The sequence below is a fragment of the Ctenopharyngodon idella genome, chromosome 19, assembly GCF_019924925.1.
Source record: "Ctenopharyngodon idella isolate HZGC_01 chromosome 19, HZGC01, whole genome shotgun sequence".
Classification (NCBI taxonomy): Eukaryota; Metazoa; Chordata; class Actinopteri; order Cypriniformes; family Xenocyprididae; genus Ctenopharyngodon; species Ctenopharyngodon idella.
In genome coordinates, this window is record NC_067238.1 from 21321749 (window position 1) to 21338159 (window position 16411).

The window sequence follows — 16411 nt, forward strand, 5'->3', positions numbered from 1 at the left end:
CAAGATCATTTTCTTTGTCTACCCTTCATATTTGACCTACTTTGGTTAGTGCATCAGTGGAGTGATGGTGTGCTCTACTTCTTCATGAGCCCAGCCTGTGTAAGGAGCTGGGCCAGATCCTGACTGACGGCTGCGCTAGGAGAGCCCACCATGAAGTGAAGGATGACCTCCCAACGCTCCATGGCATAGCGGTCGAGACTCTCTACATCCCTCGCATGACGATCAGGACCAAGGTTGCTGCCCTCATCTGCCCATGGTTTACCACTGACAAGGATAAAAGAGAACATGAATCCAGTAAACCTGCTGCTGCAACACTATGATGGTTCTCAATTAAAACTGTGTTCCTCACCCGCCTAGCAGTGCTATTCTCAGGTTGTCTTTAAACACAGGGTTGAGCACAAAGCCTTGGAGTCCACCCTGAAGCTGCTGACTGTGCCAGAGCCGTAGCCCGGTTAACACCGACACACAGTGATCGTGATCTCTTGGAAAAGCAAAGACACCAATATATAAGAAAGAGATATATGACACTGCCGTTGTGGTCGGTAATATTTTTTTTAAGAGGACATACTTTTTTTTATAGATTTTCAACTTTCTTTAGTGTGTAATGTTGCTGTTTGAGCATGAAAAAGGACTGAAAAGTTATAAAGCACAAAATCACTCTTAAGGGAGTTATTCTCTATATCAGTAAGCACCGTTTCTGAACTCCCTGAAACGTGTTGATTGCAGTCTTGAGTTTTCTTCCAGGAACGTACACGTTACAATATCCATAATTTAAATAATTACTACAACTCAAGGCATATACAAAAAAAAAAAAAAGGCCGAGGCCTGGTTGAGTTGCGTTAGTAGTGTTGAAGCTCACGGTTATGGTAAAGGGCATGACATTTGAAATGGGGTCGAAATGGTTGACCAATCACAACACACTGGTCTAGTCAACCAATCAGAGAACATTGAGCTTTTCGGGAGGGGGTCTTCATAGCACAGAAACTAAACAGAACATTACTGACAGACTGAAATAATGTAGAATATAACATTCAAGAATAAAAATTCTAGTAGACATAGACCCCAAAAACAAAATCAACACTTTGTGAAACGGCAAAATATGTCCTCTTTAGGCTGAATCCCAAATGGCACACTTCTATGCACTTTCGGTCTTGCGGACTTACAATGGCTGCCGTGTGCGCGTGTCCGTTAAGTCCACGAGACCGTAGGTTGTCAGATCATTTTAGGTTTCAGAAGGGTGCTCGCGAGGTCCCCTTTGCGACCGCTATGCGCCCTAGATGCGCACTTCAGCTGAGCCCGCAAGTCTGCGAGCTACGCAGAAGAATTTACCCGGCAGTCAAAGCGGCATTACGTCACGAAAGTGCGGACTCAAGAGGAAGACTGTGAGTGTTTAGGGTGCCATTTGGGATTCAGCCTTAATGTATCTGAAAGAAGTCTTACGCTCACCAAACTTGCATTTATCTGATGAAAAATACAGTAAAAACAAAAATATTATTGCAATTTAAAAGAACTGATTTCTATTTTAATATATTTTAATATGTAATTTATTCCTGTGATGGCAAAGCTGAATTTTCTGCAGCCATCACTCAAGTCTTCAGTGTCACATGATCCTTCAGAAATCATTCTAATATGATGATTTGTATTAGAATGATAGAATAATATTGTACTTACTTTTGACTGTCTTTTTTAACCCACAGCGCAACTGCGGCCTGTGGAAGTGGGTGGTCTAAAAACAGCATTCGCATCACATAATTCTTTGCCAATGCTGGAAGTTCCCTGTATGCAAATAAATGAGAATAAGCCAATCACCATAACACACTGAGATTTAGTATTACATCAGGGCCGTAACCACAACAGACATTGAGGAGCACAAGTCCACCCCAATAATTAGAAATGGCCAAATGGTTATTTAGACTGGTCTGCCACAGCGGCCTAACAGCGCTCATCACTGTCAGGATGATTGAGATGGCTGATCAAATTAAAGAAGGCAGGCCTTACTGTTGACAGAAAACGAGTGAGAATTCCAACGCAATGCTTTAGTTTTAGCAGTGAAAGAGTGATAGAAATGTTCAGCGACCGAGAGTAATATCCAGTGATGCAAACTACTCAATTCTTTATGAAAGTTCAGCGTTTTGAATTGAAAATACACCATTATTTACATGATTAATGTAACTGAATGCGATGAGACAAGAAAGTTGAAAGTTTTGCTTTTTGCTTTTTTTTTAAGACGAATAAGAGTGAATGTGTGCATATTTAAAAAAAATATATATTATTTGCAAATAGTTTAAATTGATTACTTCATAACTACATTAGACCTGGAACTTTTACCATACTTATTTCTTTTTTGTTATTCCCTTAAATCCCTTTTAATCCTTTAATTATTTAATTCCTTTAAATAAAGAGACCAATAACTCCACACCCACAAAAAAAACGTTCCCCCAATGTTCAAAACAGTGGTCATGGCCTATTATATAATGTGAATGTTATTAGATTAGATAAAAAACAATGACAAAGTGGCACCTGAAAAAAAATACTAGATGTTTGAACTATTGTGATATAATTCAAAACTGTCACAAAAGCTTCTTTGTAAGAAATGTTGTGGCTTGAAAAGTAAAAATGTTTAAACATATCACTTGCCTTTATATTTTATTATCTAATCAAATAACATTCATACATGTAAAAATGTATGTAATGTATATTTAAACACAAAAGCAAGATGGACCTGTATACAGCCAGGCATGTTGCAGGGTGATTGTAGAGCCTGTCGAGGATCTCTGGGCTCAATTCCTTTAGAAACTCATGCAAGTTCTTACACTGCAGCTGGACTCGAAGCTTCATCTGTAAATCGGCAGACAGGTGAATAAAGAGATGACTTGCATTAAACCTTCTGTAATTAAATATATTTATGAGTGATAAATACAGCGTCAAACTGTTCATATATATATTTTAAGACATATGTTCAGTGTCAAATTGTTCACAATTTTTTTTTGTCAACGAATACTGTGAAGACAACCTTTAATAAACAATGTATCCTCGAGACTTTTGTTGCATAACGTTAGTGAATAGAGGAAACGTCCAAAAAGCTAAATTTATATAAATATACCGTAGTAATTTTTGATTTAAACACATATTGAATATGTAGTCAGTATACTTACCTTGTTTCACAGGTGACAGGGAGTACGAAACACTGCATTAAATGATGTAAATCATTTTATTTCTTCACTAGCATTCATCTATGCATTCAGTGTGGATAGTATGAAGCCATGTTGAATGATCACGTGATCGCCGAAACAAGCAATCTGATTGGTTGATGTACCGTGCCTGGAGAGGGACTTGTCGGTAAACTGTACTTTTTTGGGTAAACTTTAATGGATTTATATTCGGTGTTTTTCAAAAGCATTATTTATTTTTTATATTTATTATAAACTGTATAATATAAATTCCAAATTAACCTTGCAAACAAGGACTTCCACACACACACACATTCTTTTTATTTTATTATTATTTTTAATAACATTGTGGACAAATAAAAACATTTTTAATATTTCATACTATTGAAATTCTGGCAACCAATGAATGTAAATGACAACAACAGCAGCAAAGATAATTTTCTCATGAATCTTCCTTTTCTTGGAACCTGTAACAGAGAAATCAAATGAATAATTCAGATTAAACTACTGGCAATTACAATCACTTAAAACATTGTTTAGGACAAAATTATCTCTAAAAAGTGCTTAAGTGCATAATTACCTGCAGTGTATACATGTGAAGAAGACTGTCTGCCCTTCATCTGCAGATCTCATCTGTCTTGTATGATACACCATTCCCTCTTTATTACAGCGAGAACATCTCCTGTCAATCTGAAGAAATGTTTGCAGAAAATGAGAAACAGGTGAAAATGTCTATTGGGTGACATTACAAAGAGAACTAATAGTTTTTAAGAATTAATTACTGTATTTTGAAATAACTTACCACTGGCCCCTTCAATTCAGCATCTTCGGCACTTTCACCAACGCTGGAGCTCTGGTCCAAAGGATTAAACACCACCGATGACTTAATAACCTGATCTGTGAATTCTGAGAGAGAATCCTACAGTTAAATCATTTATTTATTCCATAAATTTATTCAAACTTTTAGTTTTAGTACTGTAGGATGTATTTATACAAATCAAATTATTGATATTATTATTTATTTTACACAGTTTTTCCTCTGAACTTTTCCCAAGTGGCCCCTGGGGGTCACCGAATCGCAGTCTTAAAACCCCTGCCATAAATTACATTTTGTGACATGTCTCTCACCTCGAACAGCGATTTCAAAAGAGCATCGAGGGCAGGTAATAGTATTTCCCCTTCCAGGCACTGGGAGAATGTTCCCACATTCAGGGCAAAAGTTAAAGTCACCTCTAAAACATGACATTGCTGAAAAAAAATAATTACAGAGATTTATTTTACACGCTACATCCACAGCGTTCAAAACAGTTACGACTTCTGTAACTAACACATGAGTAACTAACAAACGTGTATACACATAAGCAGAACTCACTTATCAAAGCTCAAACAAAATTGCCTTAAACTTGCCAGTGGCAAAGTCTAGTCTACGCTATTTTCAATAACAATAACACGATTTTTTCGCTAGAAATAGAGATGTCTCTTCTCAGGGCAGTTCACGCAATTCCACATGTTGGGTCCTTCATCAAAACACTCGATTCGTCGCATGTTGATGACGTCGCAAACATATCCAGCAGGTGTAGTGAAATCCAACGGCTTCATACAGCATTTCGAGGTAACTGCGATTATTTAATACTAAAAAAAAATCAAAATCAACACGGGGAGTGATAACAGACTTTATATTCAGTTAGAAAACACACAGGAATGTTGTGTTATAGTGTACGATTTGGCCCGTTGCATATCTTGGGCTAACGTAAATGGATAAGCTACAGCTAATATATTTGATATAGTTTCTTAGTTTAAAGCGACCTGCCTCGAGTATTTATTAACATAAAACAACAGCGTTAAATGAATATTAATTTCTAGCAATTGTTATACTGGAGAATTATATTTTATTGTTTAATAGCTGTCTTAATTAAGAGTTGTTTAAGCTGTAAGTCTGTATGTTATCAAATCGAATAAAATAACACAGACACACGCATTTCTAATTCTAATGTAATTTATGATGGTGTTATGATTATAAATGTTATCAAATCTTATTAAGAATACATATAGTATTTAATTTTATTTAGATTTGATAACGTTATTCACATTCACACACACACATACATATATGTAGTAAAGTGTCAGTTATGTCAAATACACACACACACACACACACACATAATATAGTAGCAGATAATAGTAGATATAACAATGATTGACAGGAAGAGGTGCTGTCAGTTACTCCAACATATCTTTCATCATATGTTTGCACTAATTGTTGTCTTATCCCAATTTCTGCAAGATGACAGAGAACGACGTTGAGAATGAGCTGTTAGACTATGAGGAGGATGAGGTTGATGGAGGTGTTGCTGGGGATACAGGGCTTGGACACAACGATGGTGTCATATCCATCAGAAAAGAAGGGGTCAAAGGGTCATATGTGTCCATCCACTCCTCAGGATTCAGGGATTTCCTTCTCAAACCAGAACTCCTGAGAGCTATAGTGGACTGTGGCTTTGAGCATCCATCTGAGGGTGAGCAATTCTACTTGTGCACTCATATAAGGTTCTTTGATATCACTTAAGTTAATATGAATATATTTGTGGTTTTTCCTCTTTCAGTTCAGCATGAATGCATTCCTCAGGCGATCTTGGGGATGGATGTATTATGTCAGGCCAAGTCTGGAATGGGGAAGACGGCTGTCTTTGTGTTGGCCACCCTTCAGCAGCTGGAGCCAGTGACCGGTCAGGTAACAGCTCTCTTTTAAAAGGATCTGAAAACAAAGAACTAAGACATAAATAAAATGATGTCTCTAAGTGTGCTTTATGTGTCATTTAACAATTTGGGTTTGACCATTAATTGCTGTCACCCAGGTATCGGTGTTGGTGATGTGTCATACCCGAGAGCTGGCGTTCCAGATCAGCAAAGAGTATGAGCGCTTCTCCAAATACATGCCTAGTGTCAAGGTAGGAAAAAAGACGTTCTATTTGAACCTGTTGCATATTTACACTTCTAGGAAAAGCTTTAATACTGTACCTGTTTTAGAATGACTAATTTTGATATATAGCAAACACTTACTATAAAAATCTGTTCAGATCTGTATTCTGGAAGACATCTGGGATAGATTTAAAAATGAACTCTCTTTTAATTCATGAGTTAAATAGAATTCTGCATCACAGAAATTTCTGAAATTTGAATTGGATTGACAGGAAGAGGAATTTACTGAATTGGAATTGAATTGCAAAAAAATGTAGTCACACTGCTGATGAATTTCATTATTCCAACACAAGTTTTGGAACAAAACATAAATAATTACATCATTTATTTAGACAACTGATTCCTACCTGATATGCGGAATGCAGTTTTCAACCGATTTGACATATTTATCTGAACTTAATGTAGTACTGTCAAAATAATTAACACAACCAAATTTACCAAATATGTATATGGATCAGCTTTAATGCACTTACCAAAATAATAAGTCAAAAGTTAAAAAAAAAAAAATCTAAATGTATCATTTAAGTTACAGTCTACAAAGGAGTGTAAAATTATGTTCAAATACTCAATTTCATTTAAAAAAAAAAAAAAAAAAAAAATTACATAAACACAAGATAAACAAGTTTTTTTCCACAAAATCTATCATATTCTGGTGCTGTTTGGATGTAGGAAAACACCCACAGATATAGCATAAAACATCTGGGTCATACTTGAATTTTCTTCTGACACTGGCCTTAATTCTAACCTTAAAATCAGGATTAGGCATAAAATAATGTCAAACATGTGAAAACCGTTGAAAAAATGAACAAATAGTTCTAACCTGGCTCAGAGGAAAATGGGAATCATGTCTTTGTGGTTGTTTTTCTGGTGATTAAGTGATAATACAAGAATTCTTCACCATACAAATGGTTATCGAAAGCAAAAATGTTATGAAATATTCATATATTTTGTAAGAAAGTGTGACATGCTAGAGCAAAAATAATACCAAGTACTGGATTTTATTCAGCAAATATGATAGGCGGTGATTTATTATTTACATTTTGAAAAATAGATGAATCTGTTAATTATATATTGATGTGTGACTTTTAATGGTGGAAATGAAATGTTTTTCCACTGGAAAATGAAAGATATTTTTATTAAACATAATTTTCAAGAGCCATTTCAATAATATCATCTAATGTTTCCTCACATATTTAAGAGTAATCCATACTGATTAATAAAATTTATTAATAAAACCTACACTTATAGTTACATTTCAATACACTTACACTTCTTTGCCACGTCACTGTAAATTCAAGAATTTAATTCAAATGCACAAACTTTTCTCAAGAGCGTTCGCTTGCGCTGTCTCTCTCCCCCAGGTGGCGGTGTTCTTTGGGGGGTTATCTATAAAGAAGGATGAGGAGGTGCTGAAAAGAGAGAGCCCTCATGTGGTGGTGGGAACTCCTGGACGTATTCTAGCTCTGTCTCGCAACAAGAGTCTCAACCTGCGACACATCAAGCACTTCATCCTGGATGAATGCGACAAGATGCTGGAGCAACTTGGTGAGCAATCTCTTTTTGAGTGGCTGTGTTCAGAATAGAATTTACTGAATGAATAGTGTGCAATAAACTGTACTGCCTACTTTTCTTTAAAAGCAGTAAGTGAAACAGTAGGCATTATTCCACGATTACCAGTAGTATACTGCATTGTTGTCACATGACCTTACTTTTAATTCAAGTAAAAATGTCAACTTTTGGCAGTCAAATCAAATAATCACACTAGAAAATAAGGTCAAGTGCACTGCAAATGTTGATAATTGCAACATGACATTCAGTAATTAGTTTTTAATAATATAAATACATTTTTCTTTTACTTTTACTTCAGACATGCGGCGTGATGTCCAGGAAATCTTTCGTATGACCCCTCATGAGAAGCAGGTCATGATGTTCAGTGCGACCCTGAGCAAAGAGATCCGTCCCGTCTGCAGAAAGTTCATGCAAGATGTAATTACGCCTCTCCTACTTCTACCATGTCAACAGCTCCTTCCCTTCACAAGACCACCTCATATACACCTGAAAGAGATCCATTTATGGCCTCCCTGAGACATCGTAACACTAAATGCCCCTCTCTCCTGCCCGATTGATAATCACAGACTGTTAACTAATAGAGGCACAGTGAAAAAGATGTTAAGTCCTTAATCCCCGCCTCAGCTGGCAGCGCTGCGTCGGCATTTGGCAAACACAGTCACCCGTCCGTTTGGCCAACAGATAATGCACCATCCATCAGGCTCAGTCCTCTGTAAATTTAAATAGGTCTTTTAACAACCTTTGCTAAAGTCATGAAGAGTCCATTTTAAACAGAATAAGAGGATGTCTTTAAGGGAAGGATGTAGTGTATCTCCAAAAACACTTCAGGGCCATAAATCAAAGCATAAACACATCTTTCAAAATCATTTAGGGAGTTAAAAGAAGAAAAAAGACCCAACTCAAACGAAATCCCTCATATTTAAATAATACTTGACTCTCAGTATCTGTTTATCAAGACAAATTGCTTTAGTTCCTGCTCGACTGTAATTCCAGCCTGGAGATTTGTCCTCAAATAACCTTTAATTAAAAGAAGCACTTGTTGGAGCTTCATGAATTCTGTTGCCAGCTGCCAGAGACTCTCAAGGGGCACAAAACTAAAACCGATAAAGTATCGGCCCAACAAAGCAGGCCAGCTGCTAAAAACTACATTAGATTCACGACAAACTGGCACTCCAGGGCTGCAATTAATTACACTTTAACAAAGCAGACAGCACAATGAAATCATCTGAGGAATAAAGCGAAACAAAAAGATTCAGTCATTGGCGGCATAAATGAGTTCAGGTGGACCAGCCAATGATGGAACAGCTCTTCATCAGTCCAGCTTGACAGTCTGAGATTAGCACTGATTCTCATCTGCCCCCAAGAAAAAAGACAAACTGTCTGTCACTAAGTTAAAATCAAGGCAATAAAACTGTCCCGAAACGGAAAAGAAAGTATGCGCGGGTGTGAGGGACAAGAGAAGAGAGAGAAAGGGAGGATTAAGCTGCGGAAGACTGGAACGAGAGGGATGAGATGTTGAAGAAACTTAGAGGAGAGAGGAGATATGCGCGGGTGTAGATAGAGACGCTCTTGAAGAGCCGTTAGGTGGAAACTGAAACTGAAAGCCGTGACTCAGACAGAAACCATAAATAGTAAAATACAACTTTGAGCACCTTTTAAAAAATTCTGAATGACTTGTGAGGAGCATTGCCTTAAAGCAGCATGGCTTTACTACTTATTCATGAGCAAATCCCTGTTGCACCATAATATACTATACAATAATGACTGATTCAAACATACACTCTCATTTAATGACAGTTACTATACATAAATACTGTGCACATTGAGATGCTGCCTAATGTAATCCACTGATTTGAGGTTGGTAGACAATATAGTAAATTAGTAGTAACCTCATTAGTAGGTTGAAGACAATATAGTAAAATGAGCTTTAGACAGACCAGCTCAGCAGCAAATAGAGGATTGATTGACAGGAAGTGAAGATAGATTTGCCTAAACATCTCTAAGGTAAGTGCAAAGATGTGTGTTAGACACTAATAAAGGTGGAGTGTAGTGCTTTGTTAAGGGCCCAATAGTGATAGAACAGAATTGTCATCTCAGTAACTTTTACTTGGCCACCACTATTTGTTATTCTCCCTACAAAAGTTTTAGTAGCTCAGATCCTAAAACATGAGTCTCCCACATGCACAGATAGATTAGATTGAGGATGTTCTCTGTATATTTAATTAAGCAATCTGGTGGATGAATTTGGCCTTCTGAATTGATTTGTTAGAACATCCCACTGCTAAATGTGAGGTGGAGTATTTAAAGTCAACATGAAACAGCATTCATAACTCTAACTTCATAACTTTCTGAGTGAAATAGAATAGAAATAGGAAAGGGGGGGGGGGGGGGGCACGACTTGATTGGATGGTAAAAAGTGGACAGAACATACTGGGATGAACTTTGCAATCAACTGAAACACCACCAGGACAATTATACAAATAAAGGGATAGTTCACCCAAAAATGAAAATTCTGTCATTATTTACTCACCCTCAAGTTGTTCCATACCTGTGGGAATTTCTTTCTTTGGCTGAACATAAAAGATAATATTTTGAAGAATGTTGGTAACCAAACAGTTGATGGGCCCCATTGACTTGCATAGTATTTTTATTTTTTTCTTTACTATGGAAGTCAATGGGCCCGTCAACTGTTTGCTTACTCATATTCTTCAAAATGTCTTCTTTTGTGTTCAGCAGAAGAAAGAAATTCATACAGATTTGGAACAACATTAGGGTGAGTAAATGATGACAGAATTTTCATTTTGGGTGAACTATCCCTTTAAGACTAGTATGGTGGCTAAATTTTGAAAGTTCCTCATTTTAACGCCTCTTTTTTCAAATCTGTTAATTATCACAACCATAACTTACCACATTAACTGATATTAAATTACTAAAAGGCTGCATTTACCGTAGCCTAAAATAATAAGCGCATTTAAATGCACTTTAAAAAATAGTTTTCAGTCAGACAAAAGCAACTATTTGTATTTTTAAAATGATATGCAGATACTTTAGTCCAATTGAAATTGCTAGAACCTAGATAATGTGATTGTTGATCGGTGTCATCTAGCATATGTACACACGTCAGTCAGACTTTAATTGGTCTTATACTTGAGCCTCGTTCGGACTGTCAGTCCAAATCTGATTTTTGTGTATATTTTATTGGAATCCAATAATAATTAGCTAGTGTGAATGCAAAAAATCACATTAAATGTTGTTGTTTTTTTTGTTTTTTTACCAACGCAACATCATTGCCATAGAAACCAATGCAGATATCCTGGAAAACAAAAGAGCTCCACGGGATGGATACAAATCAGATTGTGTTGTGATACACAGTGTGGACAGTCAGTAATTTAGATCAGATTCCAATTGAAATACACAATTGGATTTGGACTCACAGTGTGAACATAGCTGTAATGACTCTATAGCTGTTTGGTTATTTTTTAAGGTTGCAATAAAACAAGTAGTGGCAGATCTTTTGTTTCGTATTGTGGCGCACATCCGAATGAAACAGATTATCAAAAAAGAAAAAAATGTAGGGTGAGGACTTTGCATCAGTTGTTATTTGGATCGCATTTAGATCTGCCTCTATCCAATCAAAAAAAAGTCCTATATTGTAATGAAAAAATATAGAATTTAATAAAAAATGGCGAGGACAAAAATAATGAAACATATGCACGGATGAATCATTCACAAAAAGATACATAAGATGCATTTAGAAAATAGATTATGAACTGATGAATCAACCACATTGAGAACAGGAATGTGTAAATAGGGTCAATTTTGATTCGTGTTGACTTTATACAACTTAAAACTCCTTACAACATATATTTTCATGTCATTTCCAAACTGCACATTAATTGGTAGTTTTACTTTGTGTTTTTCAAAAGATCTGTAGTTTTTGAACCTTTATTTAGAAACTGCACAGCTATGATTTTAGGCTTGATATTGGTAGCTAAAAGTAGTCTAGGACAGCAGGGTAGCATTAATCAACATGTTTGAGACAGTGTGTGTGTGTTGTGTCCTCATTGGCTTGGGATGGGAGGGGAGGGTGAATCTAACCCCCATCCCTTCTCTTCCTTCCCTTTTTCCTGCTGTTTCATAACTCTCTCCTTTCTAACACCATGTTCTCCTTCTCATTGTCGTCCCCTCCCCCACCACTGTCCTTTGCTAAAATCTTTATACCTCTTTTGTCCTTGTTTTTCTTTGTGTTCTGGTCTTTCTTTTCCCGTCCACATCGACACCCATTCCACCCATGCCGTCACACTCTCATAAATACCACTTCCTCTTTCACACCCTTGTAACATTATTATCTGCACCACCCATGTCTTGTCAACTTTCCTGTATGTGTCTTCACAAAATCTTAACCCCCTGAACCTGCACACTCCTCTCCCACCCTTCCTCACCTTCCCCCTGCTTCCACTGGTTGTCCTAGCCGATGGAAATTTTTGTGGACGATGAGACCAAGCTGACGCTTCATGGCCTCCAGCAGTACTACGTCAAGCTGAAGGACAACGAGAAGAATAGGAAGCTCTTTGACCTCTTGGATGTGTTGGAGTTCAACCAGGTATTTTGAGATTCCACCAGGACACACACACACAAAAGTCCCCAAGCACTGGTTAAATCTATTCAAATCGAGAGTGACTCGAGAAAGAGACCAGAGTGATTCGCTTAAGTTTGCAAATCTATTCACATCCAATTTTTTGTAATGTTTGCATACCTGAAAGTGACATGCACTCTGGTCATTCACAAGCTGTAATGCAAAATACAATTCAACCCATTTGAATACAGATTTAGTTTATGCGACTTAAATGCAAACTACAACCCACTGGAATGGAACGATGGAAGTAAACTTGTGTGAGGATAAAAGACAGTAGGGTTCAAAACTACATTGAAAATGGGGGATTTAAAATCTTAAACCTAGAAATAACATAATTGTATGCAATTGATTTACATATAGTTTGGGGTCTTATGCTCATTAAGGCTGCATTTATTTGATCAAAACAGTATAACAGTACAGTAGTATAGTAACAGTATTAAAATTAAATGAGCTGTTTTTTTTATTTTATATAAAAATATATTTTATTTGAATATATTTATATATATATGTCATTAATTCCTGTGATGTCAAACCTGAATTTTTTAGCAGCCATTACTCTAGTGTCATATGATCCTGATTTGCTGCTCAAGAAACATTTCTTATCAATATTGAAAACAGTAATATTTTGAGGAAACCATGATTTTCAGGATTCTTTGATGAATAGAACATTCAAAAGAACAGCATTTATTCGAAATCGTTTGTAACGAATGTCGTTACTGTCATGTTTGCTCAATTGAGATTATATATATATCACTGTCCACTATTACTTTCTATATTCCTTGTACTTAATATCAATAATATTAAAGGATTAGTTCACTTTAAGATGAAAATTACCCCAAGCTTCACTCACCCTCAAGCCACCCGTGACGTCAGTTACGCTTTTTGCGCAAGTTGAAAACGGAAGACGGAAGCTAGATATTTTACTTTATAACTTGTTAAATGTGGATATTTTTCTCACACAAATGCATCGCTTCACTTCAGAAGGCCTTTATTAACCTCCCGGAGCCGTTTGGAGTACGTTTATGATGGATGGATATGGATGGATGCACTTTCTTGAGCTTCATACTCGTCAGTCCCGTTCACTGCCATTATAAAGCTTGGATGCGTCAGGATATTTATTAATATAACTATAAGAATATAATATAAGATTGTGTTCATCAGAAAGAAGAAAGTCATATACACCTATGATGGCTTGAAAGTAAGTAAAGCTTGGGGTAATTTTCATTTTAAAGTGAACTAATCTTATAATAGCTCTTTATTTGAGTTGCTGGATGACAAAACTTCTTTTTAAGATTTTTTTTTTCATCAAGTGAGCAAAAAGATTAACAGATTAACCTACGCTATGGGTGAATTTTTGCACTTGGTTTGAAGTGGTCCATTGAAATTTGTTGTTTCGTTTTAATGATGAAAATTGGCTTGTACAGTGTTACAGCTGTTTAGTATTGCAGGTGGTGATCTTCGTTAAGTCGGTGCAGCGTTGCATCGCTCTTGCTCAGTTGCTGGTGGAGCAAAATTTCCCTGCTATTGCCATTCACAGAGCAATGCCTCAAGATGAAAGGTAGAAAACATTCACACATTTTGCACTTTAATGTTATAGTTAAGATGGTAGGATTTTATGGGGCTCATATCACATCTGTGATTATTATCCCAGACTAGCTCGATATCAGCAATTTAAGGATTTCCAGAGACGGATCCTGGTAGCCACAAACCTGTTTGGCCGAGGTATGGACATCGAAAGAGTCAACATTGCCTTCAACTACGACATGCCTGAAGATTCGGACACATACCTGCACAGGGTCGGTTCAGTTCTTGTGACAATAGCTTATGTCAAACAGCCAAATTATGGAATGGATTCACCTGAACAGCTTCAACTTTTCTCATTCCGTCAGGTTGCGAGGGCCGGCAGGTTTGGAACGAAAGGTCTGGCCATCACCTTTGTGTCAGATGAGACTGACGCCCGCACTTTGAATGATGTTCAGGACAGGTTTGAGGTGAACATCAGCGAACTTCCAGAGGAGATTGACATCTCGTCGTACAGTGAGTGTTAATATTCAATCTTTACAGGATGGTTTTAAAGGGATAAATCAGAAAAACATTAAATTCTCTTATGATTTATTCACCCTCATTTAAAAATATATAATGAAAGTGAAAGGAGATTGGGGCTGTTGAGGTCCAAAATGAGAACATTTGTATGAGGGAGACCAAATAATGACAGAATTTTAATTTTGGGTGAACTATTTCTTTAATGGAAAATTTAGAAATTGTCCAGATTTAGTTGTAATGTTTTGAGGGGGAAAAAAGGTCAAAACAGTCATATGTTATTGAATTTGTACAGTCATGAGTACTTGCATGATTTTCTCCTTGTGTATCCATTTCTCCTAGTTGAACAAACACGATAAAGATGACAACACACCAGGCAGCAGTTTCTTCAGAGGATGCATGGCACTGTAGCATTTGGTAGCAATTGAGAGTTTGTATTTCATATAGACTGTTATGGTGTTCGTGAATACTTAAAACAGCTCATATCACAGTGTTATCCTATATATTTTGGTGGGTTTCTTAATGCCTCCTCAGTAGTTCAGTTCTGTTTTTGCTTGTTAAAATGGAAATTATTTTATTATTTTTCCTCTCAATTTGAATCATTTTCCTTTTGGCTTGTATTTGAGTTTTAGTCATTTATAGTGAAGAGACATCATTTTTGTTTTCTGTGAGAGGAGGAGTTTTCATCATTGGACTATAATGGACCATACAGTTGATTACATTGATGTAAAAATAGTTTGAAAGTTATTAAACATATTAGCAGTATATCCTGAATGCTTGTTACCAGTAAAGTAGGTATCAACGAAATGTATTCAGTGTTTGTTCGATTGCCAGACAAATGGCCACTTTGTTTAAACTACTCAATGCTTGTTAAACCAAATAAATTATGTTTGTTTAATTTACAGACACTTTGTTTTCAAGTATTTAAACATTAGTGTTTTCACACTTGGTTCATTTCCAAGATCTCAGAGTTTTGGCTGATACCTGATCGCTTCCCCTGTTCCCTTGTGTAATTTATCATCAGCACAGTCCACTGTGGATTCCCAGGGCTCCATTTCACAATGTAGGTTACTAGCTATGTAAAGAACAACAGGTAGAAGTGTCAATGTGGGATCACTTTAAGTATTTTGTTTAAAGAGAAAGAAATAAACATCCCCTTCCATTTTCAATTTCCCTTAAACAATTAGACCCCTACGAAGGCACTAAAGGGACACTGTGATGGAAAAAAATACATATCTTAATGCTTTTGCGTTCTCTCGCAAAACTTTTGTGAGAGAACGCAAAATAATTAAAATTCGTTTTTCCTCCCATCTCATATTTTTCCTCCCATCACCATGTCCTTTTAAAGTTTCCGTAGCCCCTCATGTGACCCACAACAAAAACAAACAAATATAGAATTAGAACAAATATAGAACATTTAAAAAACACTTCAAATTAAACATATTTTTGTTTGATATTGACAGTTGTTTGGGGGATTATTTTATGGTGCGAACATTTTTTACTTTATTGTACTGAAAGGCTTAATAGGTAGCATAATATCTACTACTACTTTATTACTTTGCCATTTTAACTAATCAAGAGCTAAATAAAAAAAATGTGTATATTACACAAATGTATTTTTTTGACCAGTTTTAAAGTTATTACATTTTTGTTTCTAAAAACCACCCTTCTGCTGGGATCAGGATAATCCTGATTTGTCTTTTTGTTTTTTTAGATCAAAGGTATCCCAATCTTACTAAAATGTTTTGAACAACACAAACTGAAGATTTGATCCAGATCAAAACCAAGATTTTTGTGATCTAATCTGATTTCAGAATCCTTTTTTTCTTTTGAACAACCCATTTTCAAGATTTTATCCAATCCGATAGCTTAAATCTGATCTGATTACTTTAGAACAACTGGGCCCTGAGCCTTAACGAAATCAGACCCTCAGAAGTCATTTACACCGTAAAGGTTGTGCAGAAGCACTTTTGAAGTGGCTTTTAGGTGTCTTCTCACAGACTCTTTAATGCTGCTC

General features: G+C 36.3%; 3 protein-coding genes across 3 annotated transcripts in view; 1 reads left to right on the forward strand and 2 right to left on the reverse strand.

Moving 5' to 3' along the window:
* gtf2h4 (general transcription factor IIH, polypeptide 4) overlaps positions 1 to 3311 on the reverse strand; it is a 9479-nt gene extending 6168 nt beyond the window's left edge. Inside the window, 5 exon segments of the mRNA XM_051871701.1 lie at positions 79 to 264; positions 350 to 481; positions 1672 to 1776; positions 2723 to 2838; positions 3156 to 3311. Of these exon segments, the coding sequence (XP_051727661.1) occupies positions 79 to 264; positions 350 to 481; positions 1672 to 1776; positions 2723 to 2838 (539 nt within the window). The 5' untranslated portion in view covers positions 3156 to 3311.
* Positions 3312 to 3480: 169 nt separating this feature from the next.
* Positions 3481 to 4699, reverse strand: polr1h (RNA polymerase I subunit H). Its single transcript, XM_051871733.1, has 5 exons — positions 4543 to 4699; positions 4299 to 4418; positions 3973 to 4076; positions 3751 to 3860; positions 3481 to 3637 (listed from the first exon to the last, which is right to left on the reverse strand). The coding sequence occupies exons 2-5, from the start codon at positions 4414 to 4416 to the stop codon at positions 3613 to 3615; spliced, it is 357 nt and encodes a 118-aa protein (XP_051727693.1). The 5' UTR covers positions 4417 to 4418; positions 4543 to 4699; the 3' UTR covers positions 3481 to 3612.
* Positions 4678 to 15298, forward strand: ddx39b (DEAD (Asp-Glu-Ala-Asp) box polypeptide 39B). The gene is made up of 11 exons (XM_051871697.1): positions 4678 to 4782; positions 5455 to 5686; positions 5774 to 5901; positions 6026 to 6118; positions 7511 to 7694; positions 8017 to 8135; positions 12190 to 12321; positions 13803 to 13912; positions 14006 to 14150; positions 14244 to 14391; positions 14737 to 15298. Exons 1-11 carry the CDS (start codon positions 4678 to 4680, stop codon positions 14751 to 14753), a joined length of 1413 nt encoding a protein of 470 aa, XP_051727657.1. The 3' UTR covers positions 14754 to 15298.
* Positions 15299 to 16411: the final 1113 nt, after the last annotated feature.

Bases quoted from the DNA above. Each gene is read 5' to 3' on its own strand.
- polr1h (XM_051871733.1), bottom strand. From the start codon at position 4,416: ATGTCATGTTTTAGAGGTGACTTTAACTTTTGCCCTGAATGTGGGAAC. The intron at 4,077-4,298 runs GTGAGAGACATG...ATTCTCTCTCAG, and splicing joins TTTTGAAATCGCTGTTCGAG to AATTCACAGATCAGGTTATT. The intron at 3,638-3,750 runs GTAATTATGCAC...TCTCTGTTACAG, and splicing joins TTCACATGTATACACTGCAG to GTTCCAAGAAAAGGAAGATT.
- ddx39b (XM_051871697.1), top strand. From the start codon at position 4,678: ATGTTGGGTCCTTCATCAAAACACTCGATTCGTCGCATGTTGATGACG. The intron at 5,687-5,773 runs GTGAGCAATTCT...TTCCTCTTTCAG, and splicing joins CTTTGAGCATCCATCTGAGG to TTCAGCATGAATGCATTCCT. The intron at 7,695-8,016 runs GTGAGCAATCTC...CTTTTACTTCAG, and splicing joins CAAGATGCTGGAGCAACTTG to ACATGCGGCGTGATGTCCAG.